At 45.4% G+C, this 22,878-nt stretch overlaps 1 protein-coding gene across 2 annotated transcripts in view; it reads right to left on the minus strand.

Annotated features, from left to right (window-relative positions):
* The window catches only part of SNX9 (sorting nexin 9), a 107,183-nt gene that overhangs the window by 9,975 nt on the left and 74,330 nt on the right, over positions 1–22,878 (minus strand). For both annotated transcript variants that reach the window (XM_047769848.1, XM_047769847.1), the window contains 7 exons: positions 21,739–21,823; positions 18,389–18,514; positions 18,151–18,268; positions 12,623–12,753; positions 8,420–8,523; positions 6,643–6,746; positions 3,467–3,544 (listed from right to left, as the gene is read on the minus strand). In XM_047769848.1, the coding sequence (XP_047625804.1) occupies positions 3,467–3,544; positions 6,643–6,746; positions 8,420–8,523; positions 12,623–12,753; positions 18,151–18,268; positions 18,389–18,514; positions 21,739–21,823 (746 nt within the window). The remainder of the gene's footprint in view (positions 1–3,466; positions 3,545–6,642; positions 6,747–8,419; positions 8,524–12,622; positions 12,754–18,150; positions 18,269–18,388; positions 18,515–21,738; positions 21,824–22,878) is intronic.

Below are 22,878 nucleotides of genomic sequence, written 5' to 3' on the forward strand. Positions count from 1 at the left end.
GGGCTAAGCCACAGGAGTGACAGCAGCAGATCCCTAACCACTAGGCCAGCAGCGAAGTCCTAAGACTTCTGATTTTTATGTTTATCTGTCTCATTTAAAAAAATCTTAGTTCCTAATAACAGTAATAAAGTTACCTATTTGCTTTGCCCTACGATATGTAAAATAGTTTTAGGAGTTTTAGAATAACAACACCAAGATTACATTGCTAACTACGTGGTTATAGAAAACAAAATTTTAAGTTTTTCTGACCGTAAGACATCTGCTCCTCAGCCTAGATAGTCAGAATACAATTTTTAAAGGTGATCTGAAGTAACCCCTCTCTGTGCAGTCATCTTGGTGTACCATGTCATTTGTTCTATTTTGCTTTCCCTTTTTAGGAATATTTATTTTACACTGTGATTTAAATTTGCTTTCTAATAATTATGTAAAACAGTCACATGGTTCTAAAGTCAAATCTACGAAACAAGACATAACAATCACAAGTCGAGTTTCTATACCCACTCTTATCCTCTTCCACAGATAAACATTTACATATTTTACTCGATTATACTTCCACAATAATCTCTAAGAAATGCCTCTTGGACGTGTGCAGAGGCCATGCTAATAATCTCGGCATTGTTCCACGGACCAAGGGAGCATGGCAAGTCATACTTGACACAATCCGAAGCGTCCTTGGCCATGGAGACCCTCTGCGGTACTGAGAGATGGAAGAGCACGGCGCTGCCCCGAGCAGCATGTCCGAGCAAGGAAGGCGGGTCAGACCCGCCTCAGCACGCTGACCTTCATCCTCCTCGAAACGGGAGAAGGAGGAGGCTGGATGAAGAGCTGGTTCCCCTTGTGGACTATGGTGACAGTGGAAGTGAGAGTGAGACTTAAGGACAGAGACATCAGGTGAAGCTTAGGGAAGGTCTGGATTCAGCTGAGTTCTGACATGTAAGGACTCGACTGGAACCAACTAGATGTTTTCCCAGCATCTCCAGACCCCAATGCCTCATCCTGTCAAGACAGCACAGAACCACAGAGATGAAAGGACTCCTGGAGACTGACCAGTACCTGAGCAGTGGGTACGGTTCTAGCCTTGGGGGGCTCCTCCAGCAGCCACTGTGGAACCTCGCCAAGATGCTTATCTGTCTCTTTTTTTTTAACTGAAGTACAGCTGGTTTACAATGCTGTGTTAGTTTCAGATGCTAAGTGCATCAGCAAGGTGATTCAGTTATATAAATATAAAATGACACACACTCTTTTTGGGACTCCTTTCCACTAGAGGTTATTATGAGATACTGAATAATATTGAGTGTAGCTGCCTATACTGTACCGTAGGTCCTTGCTGGTTTCCAGTTTACATGTAGTCATGTGTATCTGCTAATCCCAAACTCCTAATTTATCCCTCCTGCTTTTCCCTTTGGTAACCACAACTTTGCTCTCTCTGTCTGTGCGTCTGTTTTGTAAATAAGTTCATTTGTGTCATTTTTTAAGATTCCACATACAAGTGATATCATATGATACTTGCCCTTCTTTGACTTCCTTCACTTAGTATGATAATCTCTAGGTCCATCAATGTTGCTGCAGATTTCGTTCTTTCTTACAGATGAGTAGTACTCCGCTGCATATTATGTATATACACATACACCACATCTTTATCCACTCATTCATTCTTTTTTTTTTCTTTTTAGGGCTGCACCCAAAGCATACGCAAGTTCCCAGGGTAGGGGTTGAACTGGAGCTGTAGCTGCTGGCCTTCACCACAGCCACAGCAACGCCAGATCTGAGCCGTGTCCGTGACCTACACTGCACCTTACAGCAACATCAGATCCTTTAACCCACTGAGAGAAGCCAGGGATTGAACCCGAATCCTCATGGATACTAGTCGGGTTCTTAACCTGCTGAGCCATGACTGCAACTCTCTGTCTATTGATTTGTGATGGATACTTGGGTTGCTTCTGTCTCTTGGCTATTGTAAATAGGCCGCTATGACACTGGAGGCGTGTATCTTTTCGAATTAAGAGTTTTTGTCTTTTCCACATATAAGCCCAGGAGTGGGATTGCTGGGTTATATGGCAACTGCAGTTTTAGTTTTTTAAGAAGCCTCCATACTGTTCTCCATTGTGGCTGTGCCAATTTACATTTGTGCCAATTTACATTTGCACCAACAGGGTGGGAAGCTTTGCTTTTCCTCACACCCTCTCCAGCATTTATTATTTGTAGACTTTTTTTTTTTTTTTTTTGCTTTTTAAGGCCATAACTGTGGCACAGGAAGTTCCCAAACTAGGGGTCAAATCGGAACTGCAGGTGCTGGCCTCCACCACAGCCACAGCAATGCCAGATCCAAGCCACATCTGTGACCTACACCACAGCTCACAGAAATGCTGGATTCTTTAATCCACTGAGTGAGGTCAGGGATTGACCCTGGGTCTTCATGGATGCTAGTTGGGTTCGTAACCTGTTAATCCGCAACAGGAACTCCTGTTATTTGTAGACTTTTTGATGCTGGCCATTCTGACTGGTGAGGGATACCTCACTGCTCATTTTGACTGGCATTTCTCTAACTAGTGATGTTGGGCATGTTTTCACGTGCCTGGTAGCCACCAGATGCTCGTCTCAAAAACGAGGAGGTCAGGCTAACGAGTCCTCAAAGCTCCCACCTAGATGAAAAGTTCTGACGACAGACCTAATTCAGCCAGGCCAACAGGAAAGACTCACATACGGGAGCCCCAGCTCTTACATTCTGGTGAGGGGCTAATTTCTTATTCCTGAAAATACTCAGACACTGACCTCCAAAGATGTACCCTCCCTGGGCATCACGACATGTATCACAAAGTACCAAGTCTGTCATTTCTGTAAGTGATAGGATGCTCTCAAATTCAAGAGGTGCCGCTCACCTCACCCATACTTTTTACTTCCTATCTGCTCCACAGGCCAAATGAGAAAAACAAACCAAAATATAAAGGAAAAAGCTAACTTGTTCTGAGAAACGTTGTCAATGCAAATGCACAAGGAACTCAAAATACCACAACGGAGGAGGACAACACGGGAGGAGCTGACAGCGGTGGCGAGGTATGGGGAGATGGGAGGCAAGGCAAACTTGTTACTCGGTCAACAATTTTTCCTCCAAGTGACCTTGATAAGGTCTGGCTTTTGACAGTCAGTCTTGACTTCAGAGTTTGGCAGAGAGATGAAAGCAGGGCACAGAGTCACTTACCATTACCGTCTGTTTTCCCAAAATGCAAGAGCTGTATCTGAGCACAAGAAAGGTGAAGAAGCCGGCAAGAAGATACAAATTACAACAACCCACTGATCTTCTCAAAAGTAATAAGGTGAGGTTGCAAAAGTCCTTGCAGCAGTGTAGCCCATTTACACACCAGTCACTGACTAGGGTGCTTAAGTGCAGTCACGGTTTGCAAGAGCCTGAAGAGGCTGGTCTGTTTGCATAAGACATTCAAGGCCCAAAGGATAGAGAAAGCTGTACCTTGATAGCCACTAGAACTGAAGACTGTTGCTAAACTCTGCAAGGCCTTGCCTATCTTCTGATATTCCTTGGGTAATGCTGCAAGAGAAGGAGAAATAAATCATTAACTAGGCCTCAGAGCAAAATGAGATGATCCAACTATTTTCCAAAAGCGATTACGTTTATAATAAAATTTTGAAATGACTCAAGAAGTCTATATTCTTTAATAAAATATTGACATAAAATAACTGTCTTTAAAAATTAATGACTGTTTCTTCAATTAACTTTTTTTTTCAAATTTTTGGGGGTCTTTTAGGGCTAAGCCTGTGGCATATGGAGGTTCCCAGGCTAGGGGTCAAATCGGGGCTGCAGCTGCCGGCCTACACCACAGCCACAGCAATGCCAGATCTGAGCCGCATCTGCAAACTTCACCACAGCTCACGGGAAGTGGGGATCCTTAACCCACTGAGGAAGGCCAGGGATCAAACCTGCATCCTCGTGGATGCTAGTCAGATTTGTTTCTGCTGAGTCATGATGAGAACTCCCAGTTTTAATTAATCTACTGTCCCATTAATGGTGGGTGCTATTATCATCAACACCACATTCTCATTTACTGAATGAAATCCAAGTGGACCAGAAGATGATGTCCAGCTTTGAGCCCCATCCCCACTGACTATCACAACCCCCGGTACCAGATGCCGATGCCCCAGCTCTGTGTCGTGGGTTAGGAGAATAAGGGTCATGTGAGTAAACCGACTTGCCCAGGGTCATGTGGCGAATAAATGGTGGATCTGGCACTTGTGATTCCTAAATACACTGCTTTTCTCACTCAGTTATATATGTAACAAATGACCATTTGCAAAACCAAACCAAACCAAACGCCACGGGCTGTGGAAAAAAATAAGGCAATGGGATGCCACAGGACTGGGGAGGAGGGATTTAGTTTTCTCATCTGTATAATAATACAATTAATGAAATCACCACTAAGACTCCTTCTGGTGCTAAAATTCTAGGCTTGAGGGTCCCTCTGGAGGACTTAACCCAGGGAAGAGTCTGTATTTCAGGACACGTTTTCTGCATTTGTACACAGTCCCCTTAGACATGTCTGCTGTCTCTCAAAAGAAACCATTTTCTGCATTTGAAGACAGTGCAGTTTAAAAAAAAAAACAAAAAAACAGGAAAACGATTCCAATGTTTAAAAAAAAAAAAAAAATCTAGGCCAGAGAAATCTGACATACGGTCCAAAAGCTGCAGTAATCAGGAAGCACACATTCAAACTCTATTAGCTTAGTTAATTTAAATAAACCGTTTACCCTTTTGTGACTCGGTTTTTGCCTCTATATTGGGGATTAAAAACACTCACCCTGGGCTTCACCATGTGGAGTGTGTGCTGGATTCCTTATTTCACAGATTAGGAATTTTAAAAAACTCTTTTGTTGAGAGAATAGAAATTATGCCTGAATCAAACTCTAAACAAAGCACTTCAGCTGCCTCTCCCCGCCAAAGACAGCAGCCCTAAGCTATTACCATTTCATAAATCTGGCCTATGGATTATAAAGGACACGGAGTTGACCAGATGTTAGACATACAGGATTTAATCCTTCAACTGAAACAATAGTTCTAGATTTTTGTGAGATCCCTAAAAAAACTTTATTGGAAGATGTGTACTCATTTTAATTTTTTTTTTTTTGGTCTTTTTCCCTTTTCTAAGGGCCGCTTCCACGGCATATAGAGGTTCCTGGGCTAGGGGTCTAATTGGGGCTGTAGCTGCCAGCCTATGCCAGAGCCACAGCAACTGGGGATCCGAGCCGCGTCTGCAGTCTACGCCACAGCTCACGGCAACACCAGATCCTTAATCCACTGAGCAAGGTCAGGAATCGAACCTGCAACCTCACAGTTCCTAGTCAGATTCGTTAACCACTGCGCCACGATGGGAACTCCTTAATTTTTCTTTAAAAAAGGGGGAAACAGCTGAGTTCATAGTTAAAATTATTTAAGGAAATGACCACATTTATGTTTTAGAGGAGCGTCACTCCCCCTTTTGCCCAAGAGCTACTCTCCGTGACCAAAGGCTTGAAGCAGAGTTTGTTTTCTGATGCTGCATTTGCAGAGGTTATTTTTTCAGGCTCCGTTCTATTTTTAGGATTTTTTGCCTTGGGAAAGAAGCAACTGTTATTACTCCCAATGTCTGCCCACCAAGCACAAACAGCTGGTACACTACAAATGGCTCTGCTGATATAAAATACCATGGGAACTGAGGAGGGCCATTCAGGCTAAGGTCTGGCTTTTTCCTGCAAAGGGCTGGAGTGTAAATATTTTAGGCTTTGTTGGGGCTACAGGTTTCTTCTGAAAAGCACTCAGCTCACCCCCCATTTACACAACAGCAGCAAAGACAATACACAAAGAGACGGGCAGGGCTGTGTTCCGGAACACCTCATTTACAGAAACCGGCAGCAGGCCGGCAGGCTGCAGCTCGCCACTCGCCACTCCCGAGGTGAGGCTTCAGCTCTGGACTCAGCAGGTCTAGTGCTCCCCCAGGCAGCCTCGCCAGGCAGCAAGTCCCTCCACATTCGGTTTCGTATTCATTAAAGTTATTTTTTGACTTCGGATTCTGATTCTTTCCCCTCGTGTAGAAGAATACCGCCTTAAAAAAATCTTCACAAAAGCAGATCATTAAGCTGCTTCCTATGCTGAGTCCAAAGTGAGTATGTATTACTTTCATAATTCAAACGAAGAGGCATTTTAATTTATTTTTTAAACAAGAGCTGAACGCAACTAGTGCTCTCGTAGGGTGTGAGCTGAAGGCCAGAGGGTTCCGAGTGACAGAAGAGAGGGTCACACGCGTGATCTGAAACCGGAGCCCCGTTTTCGCCCTGGGCCTCAGAAGGCAGGGAGGCAGGCAACTCGGGAAATACGCGCCCTCTGACCCGGGAGGAAAGGCCAGGTCCTGAGGGCGGTCAGAGGCGACCGTGTGAGTGACTGGGGGAGTCTGGCCTCTGCAGCAGCTGCGCCTTCGAGCCCCACAGCTGACGCCTGACCGCGTTTCTCCCCTGGGGTCCTGGACAGCTGAGCGGCGCGGGTTCGGGGATGCGGGAAAAGCAGTTCGCAGAATGACCGTCTGCAGACGGGGCGGGGGAGCGGTGGCGGGCGGTGGGGGGAAGGATGGGCAGCTCCCGGGGAAGCAGGACGGCACTTACGTCCTGTGCAGCGCTTCCAGTGCTCCTGGCCCACGGTCAGCAGCTCCTTGACGCCGTCATCCATGGCCTTGGTGAACTTGCCAACAGCCTCGCACTTCTGTTCTCTGCGGGGCAAAAACACAAGGGGTGTGTCCTTGACTCTCAAACGTCCACACGGCTTAAGGGTAGGGGAGAGAAGTGCACGTGGTCGGTTGGGCGAGCTCAAGGCCAACGCAAGCACAGGGGCCTGTTTCCTGCATTCTCACAACCGCCCCTGAACTAAATTAGTCTTAAAATTAGGCTTGATTCAGGTTTTTAAAGATTTACGTCAAAGTGTGCCATTTCTATTTTAACGCTGCTTCCTTTCCCCCCAATTCCTTGTACGTTTTAACTAAAATTATTCTAACGTAAATAAAATCTTCATTTCTGGACTATCTTCCTTGGTGAAATCCAATCTCTGGGGGCACTGGAATCTATAAAAATGCGGTGTGGGTGCTAACAGGAGTCGTTCATTCATTCCAACAAGTACCTGAATGAATCAAAAGAAGAGCCTAGATGCACAGCATCTAAGTGACACGGAGCACAACCAGCTCCTCGAGGACGCAACAAGCGTTTACTGACTTGGAAAGAACGTCACAACATAATTTTAAATGAAGAGAGCAGGTTATAAAAGCGAACACGGCAGCACGGATGGACCCAGAGACGATCACAGTAAGTGAAGTCAGAGAGCGAAAGACAAACATCATGCGGCATTGCTTCCATGCGGAATTCAAAAAAAGGACACAATGAGCCTTCTTTGTAGAACAGAATCAGACTCACAGACCTTGAAGACACACTTACAGTGACCACAGGGGACGGGTGAAGGGGGAGGGACGGGGGGTTGGGACTGGCATGTGCACACCCAGGTCTGACTCGCCGACGGGGCCTGCTGTCCAGCACAGGGAACTCTGCCCGGTATTATCTATGTGGGAAAAGAATCTGAAAGAGGATGGCTGTGTGGACGTGTGCAACTGAATCACTTTGTCGTACAGCAGAAATGATCACAACCTTGTAAACCAGCTCGACCTCAATAAAACTTTATAAAAAAAAAAAGCAAATGCATAATGTGAGGTCACTTGTGGTTAAACAAACAATTTTTCCTTTAGATGCCTGTGCACAGAGAAGGGTTTGGAAGACCACTGACCTAGGTCAACATACTAACACTGATTTTCTCTCTGGGTAGTTGGAAGACTTATTTGGTAACAAATAAGCAATGATTTTATGTTAAGAAAAAAGCTACTTAAAATAAAAAAACAAACAAAAACCGCAGCCAAGATTTCTTATTAGTCTTCATATAGAAAAAGAACTCCAGATCTTTGACCAAGCCTATGTTAAAAAGATTACAAGATTAAAAACACCAAATTAAAAACAAAACAAAACAGAAAAAGCAGGTTTGGGGCTGTTCCCCTCAAGGCAATGCTCAAAGAGATTTTTGCCTTGTGGACTATTACGTGGGTGTCGGCTGGCTCTGCGCCACCCTGTTTCATCATACTTTACTGGAAATAACTACTAACCACTAGGTCAACGAGGAAATCACTGACTTCAAGGTAAAGAGGAGGCAGACTTTAAAGGGTGTTAGGGTTAGAAAGACAGTGTTTCATGGACGAGGCTGTCCGTGCCACCCGGCTACAAACCCCACTCATTTCACACACTCTGCTCCGACGATCCCACTTCCAGCTGCGGTCGGCCTGGCCGAGACCCACAAGCCAAGGAGGCGGACACCGCGTGAGGAGGAGGAAAGTCTGGCAGTGTCGCTTACATCTCCACTAAGTCCAGGTCAGGCGCCTCTGGTTCCATGGTGGAAAATACCATCACTCCCACCAGCTCATCTTTTTCAGCCTTCCTCTTCCCAGTTTTCCACTCCTGTAAACAGGAACATTACAACATCACAGGGGAGAGCAGAGCCAAACGGGTCTTTCAAAATTCCCTGAGAGAACTGGCTCTCTGATCATCTCTAGCCTCCTAATTTTCAGGAAGCAGCTCCACGCCACCTCCCTCTGCACGTGGGCCAAATGCCCATACCTCTCAACGTCACTTTGTATTCCAACAGTGTCACTGCACGCAACGGTCCTGGGGGCCCAGGTCATTTTATTTTTCTAATTGTTTGTCTTTTTAGGACTGCACCTGTGGCACATGGAAGTTTCCAGGCTAGGGGGTGAATCGCAGCTGTAACCGATGGCCTACACCACAGCCACAGCAACACAGGATCCAAGCCACATTTGTGACCTATACCACAGCTGACAGCAACGCCAGATCCTTAACCCACTGAGTGAGGCCAGAGATTGAACCTGCATCCTCATGGATGCTGATAAGATGCGTTTCCACTGAGGAGCTATGACGGGAAGTCCTGAAGTCGTTCTGGAGTGAGGTGACTCCGACACTTTGCTTTGCCCAAGGCCTATCCATATAAGCGTAGTCTATGAATCGGACAAAGCGCCTCAAATGTTTAGGTTAGCTATTTTCTATGAAAGACTGAAGCTTTTCTAAAATGTAAGATATGAATATTATAAACTGTTAACACACACAGCAGTGTCTAAAGCAAAAATACACAGTGCAATAAATTCCCACAAGGTGAAATCCTGTGTAACCACCACCAAGACCAAGAGGGCAGAGCCAGCATTCCTGCGCCCCTTGGCTCTGTTCCCAGCCCGCCCGCACCCGCTCCTGCAAGGGTCACCGCGGTCCTCTCTTCTGTGGGTATCGTTTCCTCACTCTACGGAGTTTCACTGCCTGAGTCACCATACCATGATTTCTCTGTTTTGAACTAGCTCAGAACCCTACACCCAGTACTGAGTCTGGCTTTTTTTCCTTCTTAGGGAACGGCGTATGGAAATTCCTGGGCTAGGGGCTGAATCAGAGCTGTAGCTGCCACCCACACCAAGGTAACACGGGATCTGAGCCGAGCCGGCAACCTACACGGCAGCTTGCAGCAACACCGGACCCTCGCCCTACTGAGCAAGGCCAGGGGTTGAACCCACATCCTCAGGGACACTAAGTTGGGTACTTAACCCACTGAGCCATAACGGGAACTCCTTTATCTGGCTTCTTTTGCTCAACCTATGCCGACTGCTCCGCTGTGTCACACTCCATGGGCGGACGGTCCCCAGTTTATTTACCCATTCTCCTACTGGCAGCCACCCCCGGCCCTGGCCCAGCTGTGAATAAAGCTGCCATGTACAAGTCCCCTGGTGCGTCCGTGCCCGCGTTTCTGCAGGTATAAACCCAGCGTGGAAAGCTGTGCAAGTGTAAGTAGATAAGGCCAAACTGTTTACCAAACTGGTCTCACCAATTTTCTCACCAGCAGCACCACCTGCGGGAGTCCCAGAAACTCCTCATCTCACCAAGAAGACACTTGGGATAGACAGTCTTTCTAATTTCAGCCATCTGGGGGAGGGTATTCGCTGCGGTTTTCATCTGCATTTCTCATTACTAATGAGACGGAATACTTTTCTATGCATTTACCAATGACTCAGGTTTCCTTTGTGAAGCACCCCCCCCCACCCCCCGTCTCCCATTTTTCTACTGATTTATCTTTCCCATCTATGTGTATGGGTTTTCCCGCACCTTAAAATCCAGCTCTTTGTTCATTATATACGTTCATATCTTTGACTTGTTTTTCCTTTTTATGTAGTCTAATTTGTTGGTCTCTTCCCGAATGGTAAGTCAGTTTTGCACCTTCTTTCCGAAATCCTTCCCTACTCCAGGGGTATGAAGATTTTTCTGTTACCTTCTAGAAGCTCTATTGTGTGATCTTTCACATTTAGACTTGTGAACCATCCAGAATGAATTTTTTTTAAACCCGATACAATGGAAACTTTCAAACATACAAAAGTAAAAAAGAAAGTACTTTCATAAACCTCTATACACTCAGCTGCAACAATGATCGACCTTTTCCCGATTTTGTTTCATCTCTTCTCCTCCATCCTACTTTTTTCTTGCTCATTTCAACGGAAATCTGACATATCACTTCACCTGTAAATGCTTCATTACATCTTTAAGAGATAAGGCCATGTCTTAAACACGTAACTACAACACCAATATCAAACCTAGCAAAATCGACAGACTCTGGTGAGGCAGTGACCACGTTTCACTTCTCCCAGTGATTCCATCCCACGGGAAGAGCACTGCTGGCTGAAAGGACTGTCCTTCCCTCACTACACGCAGTACCACCTTTGTCAGAAATCAAGTGCCCATTCCATTCTGTTCTACTGGTCTGCTTTTCAAGGAATTTTAGCTTTACAATAAGCTTTTTTTTTTCTTTCTCTTTAGGGCCGCACTCACGGTACACGGAGGTTCCTAGGCTAGGGGGTCTCATTGGAACCACAGCTGCCCGCCTACACCACAGTCACAGCAACACCAGATCTGAGCTGCGTCTGTGACTTATACCACAGCTCATGGCAACGCTGGATCCTTAACCCACTGATGGAGGCCAGGGATCGAACCTGCAACTGCATGGCTCCTAGTCGGATTCGTTTCTGCTGTGCCACGACGGGAACTTCCAGTAATAAGTCTTAATATCCAATAAAGTTCTCTTCCCACTTAGTCCTTTTTAAAAAGAATTTTCTACTGATGACGTTTTTTCAGTTCTTTAATCCATGAAAAATAACTGGAATACTTATTTAGGTCTTTTATTTCTCATGAAAATGTTTCATAGTTTTGTTGTTTTTGGCCAAATCCATGGCATAGGGAAGTTTGTGGGCCAGGGATCGAATCTGAGCCACAGCTGTGGCAACGCTGGACTCTGAGCCCACTGCACTAGGTGGGGATTGAACCTGCACTGCCGCAGAGACAACCCCGGATCCTTAACCTGCTGCACCGCAATGGGAACTCCCTCACAGTGTGGATCTCACTCTTCCTAGGGAAGATTCTTTGGGATTTTCTATATCCTTCCATCGCTATGAGCTATTACTGCCCAAAGAAGGAGTGTTTTTAAAAGCAGCTTTCTAGTTTTACACTGCCAGTTAGCAGGCAAGGAAACTGTGGCCGAAAGAAATTAAATACTTTGATCAGGTCACAGAGATAGCTGGCAACAGAGCCAAGACCAAAACCAAGTGCCCTGGCCCCAAGTTCTTTCTTTTTTCATTTATATTAAAAACACCAAAAAGGCTTATTAGATTTATTATTTTTGACAGTAATATCCTGCATCAAACAAAACCTTCAGAAGTGCTTCCTAAATCGCACCCTTGACAAATCCGTCAAGTAAGCCCTCGTTAAAGCCCTGTGGCTAAGCAGGAAGGCACAAACTCAGAGAAGGTTCCATGTCGTTTTTGTAAATATGAAGCCTTTTCACATGTACTACTCACCACGAAATGCAAAAAGACTAGAAATACGTGAGTGGAATGAGCTCTAACCCTGAGATCACACTAGGTGCTACCAAACAAATCACACACATGGGAGACTAAAGTGACACTCGGCTCCTTCCAAGACAGATACGAACAGCAGGAAGACCAGCAGCCAGCTTCTTCCTGATTTTCAAAAAAGAAGAGATGACGCCAGCAGGATGACTGCCCACGGGGCAGGCAGAGACAGACCAGTGTTTACTCTGGGCTCACAACAATAGTTCTGGAAAAACAATGTGGCTTTGAGAAAGCTGGTGCAATTCTGAATCTCCTTTTCCTTTCGAACGCTGTTTACTCTGCAAGGTCAAAATGTGATGCTAAGAGATCATTCGCCCACTTCCCTACCTTCACGCTGAGAATGTCTGGCATGGTCTGGGGTCTGCGTTATTTTTAAAAGCATCCAGGAAAAAGCCCCTTATCCTATCATACCCTTCACACTGGGCCAAGCCACTCCCGGTTTATGGGAAACCATTCTGGCAGTTCCTCTCACACAGGCCGTGACTGACTTCCTATTACTTAGAAATAATCAACTAGCCAACATGATTTCACCCCTTTCAGACTCAAAACTGGGGGTGAACGTGACAATTCTTAACATTCTCTGAGATTACCATAATAAGTCCTACCTTTTCATCTCGGAAATTTAGAAACTGCTGGAAAACCTCACTTTCTGAGATTACTGGATGGCGACACATCCTGGACATCCACGCCTGAAGTCTCTCCATGCGCATTTTGATAAATTCTTCTTCAAAGCGACCTGCAAGAGAAACGCAGACACTGACACGCAACCTTGTCTCAGATGAGTCACTGTCACACAAATGAAACGCTGTTACAGAGCCACTGGTTACTCGGTAGCAAGTTATTTACTAGAAGGTAAACCAAGGTCATTTTTTCACTAACCTAAAAACAAGCAACACAGTGAATGTTATCTGACAGAGGACATGCTTCCAGAATAAAGAATCTTGTCTCAAAATTCAGTAATAAGAAAACAACCTAACCAAAAAATGGGTAAAAGATTTGAACACTTTACAGAAAAAAATATGTGGAAGGGAAATAAGCACATGAAAAGATGCTCACCGCCTCTAGTCCTTAAGGAAATGCAAATTAAAACCATGAAGAGACACCACGACATTAGCCTAGCAACGTGTTAAAATAAAGAGAAAAGGACACTCTCAGAAGTGCAAGTAGGATGGGGAGCTCCTGACGCTCCCATCCACTGCTGGCGGGGATTTCAAAATGGTACAGCCGCTTTGGGAAACAGCCAGACAATTTCCTTTTTTTTTTTTGCTTTTCAGGGCCGCATCTGCAGCAGATAGAGGTTCCCAGGCTAGGGGTCGAATCGGAATCACAGCCGTCAGCCTACACCACCGCCACAGCAACGTGGGATCTGAGCCGCCTCTGTGACCTACACCACAGCTCACGGCAACGCTGGATCTCTAACCCACTGAGTGAGGCCGGGAATCAAACCCGCAACTTTGTGATTCCTAGTCGGATTCGTTTCTGCTGCGCCATGATGGGAACTCCCACAGCCTGGCAATTTCTTAAACATTAAATATATACCTACCATACGGCCCAGTCATTTCACTCCTAGGTATTTACCCAAGAGAAACGAAAACTTATAATTATATAAAAACTTGAATGCAAATGTTTAGAGCAGATTTATAAATGCCCCAAACTGGAAACCTCCTTCAGTGAGTGAGTGGACAGAAACTATGTGGAGCGAGACAGTGAAATCCGGCTCAGCAGTGAACCTATCGCTGCAACAGGAGAGGTGACTCTCAAAGGCATTATGTTAAGTGACAGAAGCCAGACTCACAAGACTCTAAAGTCAGACCACACACACCCTATACGCTGCCATGCAAAACACGACTCTGGAAAAGACAACACCCCAGAGACAGAGACCCGATCAGTGCTCTGCGTTAGGGCTGGGGGAGGCACAGCAACGTCAGCACAAGGCAGTCTGGGGAGAGGGTGGAACATTCTGTATCTTTTTTTTTTTTTTTGTCTTTTTGCCATTTCTTGGGCTGCTTCCGTGGCATATGAAGGTTCCCAGGCTAGGGGTCTAATCAGAGCTGTAGCTGCCAGCCTGCGCCAGAGCCACAGCAACGCGGGATCCGAGCCGCGTCTGCAACCTACACCACAGCTCACGGCAACACCGGATCGTCAACCCACTGAGCAAGGTCAGGGATCGAACCCTCAACCTCATGGTTCCTAGTCGGATTCGTTAACCACTGCACCACGACGGGAACTCCGAACATTCTGTATCTTGATCGTAGTGGTGGTTGCTAGACTGTGTGATAGCTGTCAAAACTCTTAGAACCATACACTGAAAGGAGTGAATTTACCGCATATAAATTTTTTTAAAAAAAGCAGCCTGGACTTTCCTTAAGAAATTACAGGTACAAATAAGCACAGGTATCTTTTCTTTTTTTTTTTTGCTTTTGGCCATATCTGTGGCATGTGGAAGTTCCTGGGCCAGGGATCCAACCCAAGCCACAGGAGCGACAACACCAGATCCTTAATCCGCCGCAGCGTCTGGGCTCTCCTAAGAACAAGTTTCTGTTAATGAGAAGAGTATTACAAACCCATGCATCAAAACCTCCTTAAAAGTGGTCCCTGGAGAGCATGATGGATCTAGACATCCCCTGGATATTAAAACACTTCAGCTTTTGCACTTATTGGAAGTAGAGACTAAGTACTACATACGCTTAAGGCCACGCAAAAGATGCCCCAACTCAGAAAGGAGCCAGTAAAGTCAGCACGGACCTAAGGGTTATACTGAATGGCTCATTATGAGCAAGTGAAGTACACCAAGAGTTTATAACCTATTCACTGGCTGAAATTAATTAATGACTCTTATTCCTCCTGAAAAAATTTTCTGACATAGTTGGTTTACTCACAAACTGTGTCTTCATATGTTATCTTGTGCTCATTAAGATTTTCATATCAGGAGTTTCCATCATGGCGCAGCAGTTAATGAATCTGACTAGCATCCATGAGGAGGCAGGTTCGATCCCTGGCCTCGCTCAATGGGTTAAGTGGTGTAGGTTGCAGACACAGCTCAGATCCTGCATGGCTGTGGCTGTGGCGTAGGCCAGCAGTGAGGTCTCCAACTGGACCCCTAGACTGGGAACCTCCATCTGCCGCGGGTGTGGCCCTAAAAAAATAAAAAAATTCGTATCAGGTGCCAGAGAATTAAAAAAGGGAGAGGGGGGATTTTCATTTCCTTGTTTTCTACAACCCTTACCTAGGCTTTCACTAGGTATGTGATATACCAGTCTGGCACTCAGAAATAAAAACAAATTTGTTCAATATTATTGCACAAAGGACAAAAGCTATACACCAATAAAAACTCTTAGTTGTAAGCTTTTCATGGCTGGATTATCAAGCCCACAGAAATGTCATGACATCGTCCACTTGGTATTCCTTTTTCTTTTCCTCCAGGATTTAAGTGAGAGGGGAGTTTACATAATAAGGACCCAGTGGGCATCACAGGCAGCAGGCAAACAAGAGACGGAAGAAATAAAGTGGCTTCTGTGTTTTTCAGTTTCCTCGGCACACGTCCCAGTCACTGAAGCGAGGCTCAGCTTCCTTCGGACTGAGGGGCCACTGCTGTCTTGCTTTTCTGTGACATCTCCCTGACTTAAAAAAGAACCTCAGTATGGGAGAACGATGACTCTATGATGCTTTAAGATACCCATGAGTTATCTGACCCTGAATAAACAATGTATCATAAGCTAAAAGACAGGAGAATGCCCACGACCCTAAGACAGCTTATTAATCCATTTATTTATTTTTAAATTTTTTTTTCTTTTTAGGGCTGTACCTGCAGCATATGGAGGTTCCTGAGCTAGGGTTGAATCAGAGCTGCAGCTGTGGGCCTACACCACAGCCACAGCAATGCCAGATCCGAGCTGTATCTGTGACCTACACTGCAGCTTGAGGCAATGCTGGACCTTTAACCAACTGAGTGAGGCCAGAGATCAAGTCTGCATCCTCACGGTCACTAGTCAGGTTCTTAACCCGCTGAGCCACAATGGGAAGGCCAATCCATTTACTGAAACACCACCATATATACGCTAATATATTATGCTAATCAAGACCATATATTATTCTATGAGTAATAATAAAAAATAAAAAAATATATTAATTTCCTGCCTAAGGTGGGGGGGGGAAGACCATATATTACTCTAAACAAGTTGCTAGAGGAGAAGAGTCTGAAATGTGAAAATGTGGAGAAAAGGAGTTCCTGCTGTGGTGCAGCAGAAACGAATCCAACTAGGAACCATGAGGTTGGGGGTTTGATCCCTGGCCTCACTCAGTGGGTTAAGGATCCCGCGTTGTTTTGGCTGTGGTGTAGGCCGGCAGCTACAGCTCCGATGTAACCCCTAGCCTGGGAACCTCCATATGCTGCGGGTGTGGCCCTAAAAAAAAAGGACAAAAGACAAAAAAAAAAAGAAAAAAAAAGAAAATGTGGAGAAAGGAAGGCATCTACATTTTTAAAAACAAATCTGTGATTTAAAACAAGAAAGAAGACAGAAAGGAGGGATGTGAGTATCTGAACTGGGCACCGAAGTGGGGGTGCGGTGACACGTCTGAGTGGAAGGAAGCCACCGCTTACGCCAGCCCGGCCACCCTGACGTGGCTGTCACTCAACCGCCCCGGCTCCATGAGGGGCTGCCCGGGAGTCACCCCGAGTGAGGGCGAGGATGCAGCCCCACCCTCCTGCGCTGACGATTGGAAACTTTTGAAAAGTGTGCCAAGGGAAAAAAAAATTAAGATCCAAATCAAAACAACTTTTTTGGAAACAAAGTTTCCATCTGCTCAAATTTCACAGAAACAAACATAAAACAAAGTAAAGTGCAAGCACGATTTTAAGGAGAAGAGCTTTCCTCTCGGGAGGTCACTAAGGCGAGCTGCAGATGGGCTAGTCCACGCCGCATGACCCGAAGCCAGCACGCTTTGGAATCACATTGACATCTGTATCTCGGCACCAAGTGAGCAGGGCCGGGCATCCCTGAGCTGAGAGCGCGTGCGGGAAACGCCCGGGTGACGCGTGACGCCTGGCATGTAAGGGACACATGTCACCACATGGCTGACTCAGATGCTTGGTCCCTCTAACCCCCCCCCCCCCCCCCCCCGCAGGGTCTTGGCCGCCTCATGGGCTCGGCCGGCCTTTCCATGACCCTTCGCTTCTCTTAGAGGCTGTCCTAGCTCTGACCTTTTAAGTCTTACTCTCATCTTTGATCCTTTCCTCTCCAGAGGTATAGTTTCATTTATCTACACATTATCTAGCAACATACGTAAATTCTACGTGAAGCTCGGTTCCTTTACAGACTTGGATTCCAAGACAGATATACTGACTCCTCAGTGCTAACATACCAGTTTCTAGATTAGCTCGGAGATTAAAAAAAATCAGTGACAGTTCTCAAAACAGATGCAGGAACAAATACTCTCCAATTGCATATTTACAAGGGGCTCTGGGAGCACCATGGGTTATTTACTAGAAGATTATATGGGGTGGGAGGGCTGGGGGAAACATGACAATTTAAATACAGAAGAAGCAAGGAGAGGGCAGTAATCGTGCTAAATAAAAAATTTAAGTATCAGTAGTCCCCAAAATAATTGCATAGAAAACTTGGTAACTTCCTAAACTAACGTGTGTGTACGTATGCGTGTGTATAAAACAAATATATATATATAAACATATTTAGCTCTATGGCTTCTATTTTTTTTTACATGTTTCTAATGAAAAAGAGCACAATTGGACTGTATAATGCGTTTACATCATTCGGGTCATACATTTTAATTTCCATTTTAAGCTATTTGGATTGGATCATTTCTGTTTTCTCAGGTGTCATTTCTCACATTTTAAAAACGCATGTATTTCTTTTATGGGAAAGGGTGTAGCAATAAAGATACAGTGACTTTACCAGAACTGTATGCATGTATATGGGAACTGATAGAAAATTTCATGAAATGTTCTTGCTTGGTGTTGAGGGAACTTGCACAGACATATATATGTCTATTTGGCTGTATGTAGCCACTATCTCCAAACCCTACATCTTGTTCCACTGGAGGACGGATGTACACTGGATACTCTAATGGGAGTCCTGTGACTTGGCATCCGGAGTTCAGTATCACACGCACTCACCTGTGACTTGCTTATCTGGGAGAGAAGGGATCGGGATGGCTAACCCAAACTTCACCAGGAGGCGCTCATACAGCCAGTCAAAGTGCTTATACCTGTGGTTTACAGATCGATTCGTGTTCTACAAAATAAGGAAAGAGAAAAAAGTTACCAGTGCCAACTACAGAAAAGGAAGAGGCAAGTGCATTGTTTGTTGCTAGCCATGCAGGCACGATTCTGTCTTGATAACTGCGATACTTACAGTGGGTGTTAACTGATACTCAATGTAGCTCTTCAGTCCATACATTTTGGAGCCTTTCCTGGGATCTGCTACCACACAGTCAAATGTAGAAGTAGGATAAACCCACATTGGGCCATAATCTCCAACCTACACAACAACGCAAGAAGAGTTCATTTCGTGACATGGAAAAAGAGTAAATATAATTGACATAAGTCACCGAATGAATCTTTTTAGGCCCAGAAGTCCTTAGGAGGATCATTCTGGTTCTTCTCTGAGAAGGTACACAAATGCTCACTGTTCCTGCTAAGCTTCTATTTGAAGAACGCACTTAAGGGGACCAGCCGTCTGCTCCCAAGCGGGCACCTCAGGCCACGGACAGGTGAGCTCTGCTTCCTCCAAAGAGTGCTGGACGGAACACAAGTTCTCTCTCCCAAGTCCAGCCGTCTCAGGAACACGTAATGAAGTGACAGTTTAAAATTGCAAAACTACTGCGGACGGATAGTTCTGTGAAATGTAAAATGACACACTTGGCTATCTCAAGAATGCCATCAAGCTCTCTCGACACTTAGTCTCTTTTCTGTGTACTCTCACCTTTTTTTTTCTTTTTAGGCCGCAGGTGTGGCATATGGAAGTTCTAGGGTAGGGGTCAAATTGGAGCTGCAGCCGCTGGCCTACATCACAGCCACAGTAACGCCGAGCCCCATCTGCAACCTACACCCCAGCTCATGTCAACACCAGATCCTTAACCCATTGAGTGAGGCCTGGGATTGAACCTGTGTCCTCATGGATACCTGCTGAGCCACAATGGGAAATCCTGTATACCCTGATTCTCTTATATAGTCCTAATTCTTTTTAAAGGTGAAAGGAGAAAAAGTGAGATGGGGTATGAAGGTTAAGAGGCTATTAAGTTAGGACAGTGACTGGGGCACAGAGAAGTTCAGTCGAGGACCAAAGATCTCTGACAACGAGGGAATTTGGGGAGAAGATGGAACTTTCTGTATCTTTTTTTTTTTTTTTTGGCCAAATTGAATTTGTGAAAGTTGCAGCCATTATTTCTTTTCTTTCTTTTTCTTCTTTTGTCTTTTTTGCTATTTCTTGGGCCGCTTCCTCAGCACATGGAGGTTCCCAGGCTAGGGGTCTAATTGGAGCTGTAGCCACCAGCCTACGCCAGAGCCGCAGCAACGCGGGATCCGAGCCGCGTCTGCGACCTACACCACAGCTCACGGCAACGCCGGATCGTTAACCCACTGAGCAAGGGCAGGGACCGAACCCGCAACCTCATGGTTCCTAGTCGGATTCGTTAACCACTGCGCCACTATGGGAACTCCAACTTTCTGTATCTTGATCGTAGTGGTGGTTACTGGACTGTGGTGGTAGTTGTCAAAACTCTTAGAACTACACACCGAAAGGAGAGATTTACATATATTAGTAAAAAAAGAAAAATGCAGGCTGGACTTCCCTTAAGAAATTACAAGTACAGGGAGTTCCCACTGTGGCTCAGCGGTAAGGAACCCGACTAAGATCCATGAGGATTTGGGTTCAATCCCTGGCCTCACTCAGTGGGCTAAGGATCTGGCGTTGCCATGAGCTGTGGTGTAGGTTGCAGATGTGGCTTGGAGCCTGCGTTGCTGTGGCTGTGGTGTAGGCTGGCAGCTGCAGCTCTGATTCAACCCCTAGCCTGGGAACCTCCATATGCTGAGTGTGCCCCCCCCCAAAAAAAAACAAAATTAAGCACAAGTATCTTTTCTTTTCTTCTTTTTTTTCCCTGGCCATGCCTGTGGCAGGGGGAAGCTTGCTGGCCAGGGATCCCCCCGAGCCACAGTAGTGACAATGCCGGATCCTTAACATGCCGACCCATCAGGGCACGCCTAAGAACAAGGCTTCCTTTAATGAGAAGAGGATTATAAACTCATATATCAGCAACTTCTAACAAGTGGCCCTTGCAGACCATGACCGGTCTAGACACAAGGGGGAGCCTGGCTGCAGAAAGTGCGGTGAAAGCCGCGGAGCAGGAATCCTGGAGAGGAGGCTCTTGGGAACCTGCCTCAGGGGAGAGCTCGGTGGGACCCAGAGACCATGTGGACCTGACTCGGGCCCAGTACCCGCGGGTCATGTTTTATCAGTTGGCAGGGTTACTGCACCTTAAAAGCAAAGAACCGGGCCTCTGCTTTTTCTTGGTTTTCTCAAGACTGGATGGCTTTTGTCAGCTTACTTTTCCACAGAAGAAACCCACACAGGCAGGACTGCCGACAGGGCGCCCGGGCCCAGTTCCACCTAAAACACGTGGGACAGCTCAAGCGCTGGGGTCCTTTAGCTCTGCTCCAACACCGACATGCTTGTGACAACCCAGGGGGCAAGGCTATGGGCTCTCAATCCTGTGGAGTGTCAACTTTTATGAAAAGAACAAGGGTCCATATTCCGCATTTACAAAAAGAAGTCTGAAGGAAAACAAAAAACTCAAATAACCTTTAACCCAACCACTCAGAAAATAACTTCCCCAAGTTTGCTTTAAGGGAGAAGGAGCCCAGGGCTCTTGGTGGTCACCTTCTCTCTGGAGGTTTCCAGCATTTCAAGCTTTCCACAGAAGGAGGAGCAAGTGATACACAACCTTCAATAACATTCTTGCAATGCTGTCAAGTTTCCTAGGACCCAAAGATTCCAGGGTAAGACCAGAAAGGCTCCTGGCCCCTCAACTTATAGTTACGGGATGAAACCAACAGCGTCAGGAGACAGCTTGGTTCTCTTTCCCGGAATTTCATCTGGAGATACACAGCTTGATAACATTTAGAGGGAAAATCTATCAGCCATCAACATCTGGGTGAAACCACAGGGCCTGTGTCATGTTAGGTCATAAGCTGTTCAAAGACAGGTATTCTTCATGGTGTCAATAACCCCCAGCTCTTAGTTGCTGGCTCCTGACAGCTGGTTTACTAAAAGAAAGCCTATTACCCACAGCGTGGGAAGGGCAAGGTATCCTGACCACATGTATGTACTCTGCCATTGGGAACCTAAACATGTGAATTAGGCTTATGAGCTAAACATCATGCCTAGTAGGAAAACAGCATGTAAAAGATACTTCAAGACACTTTAGAGAAAGAAAAATTATTTAAAAAATACATATATATATACACACACTATGGGTGCTACTGATTCAATTGTTAACAGTCTGAAAGGTAAAAATAAAGACTAAACAATACGATAGGCATTAATTTAGGCCAATTATTTTTAGTACTCTCAAAACACTAACCACCATTGGCCATTACTTACTTGGAGCACTGATGTGTTTAAAAATACTTTCCAAATGACTACTAACCCTCTTTGCTTTAAGAACTTAATTAGAAACAGAGGGGAAAAAAAGTGAACAAACTTACAATGATAGGAATTTTCTCTTTGGGTTTTGCTAGCTGCTTGGCCAACAAATACTGTTCCATTCCAGGTTTGGCAAATCCAGGAAACCTAATCATGAAGACAAATGCTTGTGAGTCTTATGTCTTTCCTTATGAGAATTCTACAGCTCTCATCCACACTTCCTTAACACAGCAGTTAGAACGTGTCCTTTCAGATGTCCTAGACTTCGGAAACTGCAGCAAATGAAACCGAACGCAATCAGGTTGTTCAATGGCCAATTAGTCATTTAATTAAGCTTCTTCTGGTGAGAGAACCCTTTGCCTCCAGGAGGTGTGACATTTATGGACTATCTCCTTAACTGGACCCGAGACACTGTCACCACACGAGGAGTGAAGGACAGACTAGAAAACGTCCCCCAGGCCAAAGGGTTGAAGGTAATGACCATTCAGTCTGAATGGACCACAAGCCACAAGCAAAGGCCACACACTGGCATTTTTATACCCAAATTAAGGCTGCCTTTCAATATTCTCCCTCGGGAGGCCACAATTTCCCAACAAAACTGCCACTGTTCATAAGGATATGTGCCCTTTTCTTTCTGAACCAGTTAATGAGACACACACACCTCCTTAATAAAGAGACCCAAAACATAACAGACTTGGCTATTTCCAGAAATCTAATGTACATCCAAAGCAAAGTTCTAAAATTGAAGAAAAGCTGGATAAATGCAGAGCCCTTAAAAGGACTACTTCTGAAGAGGGTAAGATTAATTTGGGTTTTGGAATTTTTTTCCTTTTAATAAATAGGGGGTGAAAACCCTCGGGGCGGGGGGGGAACCTAAAATAGGAAAAGAAATCTTGTTCCTACAAAAACTAGCTGCATTACTTCCAACTGCATTCCTACGCCAAGTTAAAGGCCAAGGTGACGCTCTCAGGGCCCACAGCTCTTCCTTCCTTCTGGACTGATCTCTCTCCAGGCTCTTTTCCCAGGACGTGCGTTAACACACAGCACATCAGAGAAAGTAGACGAGGAGACGAGGAGCTGGGTGGCCTTGGGTGGAATTCCTACTCCAACACCCAACAGCTATGTGACCTTTGAGGCTTGTCTTCTTCTGTGAAGAAACGGGACTAATGTGATCTACCTTTCAAGATGATAAAGGAATTCAA

Source organism: Phacochoerus africanus, chromosome 2 (genome assembly GCF_016906955.1).
Source record: "Phacochoerus africanus isolate WHEZ1 chromosome 2, ROS_Pafr_v1, whole genome shotgun sequence".
In the NCBI taxonomy this organism is placed as follows: Eukaryota; Metazoa; Chordata; class Mammalia; order Artiodactyla; family Suidae; genus Phacochoerus; species Phacochoerus africanus.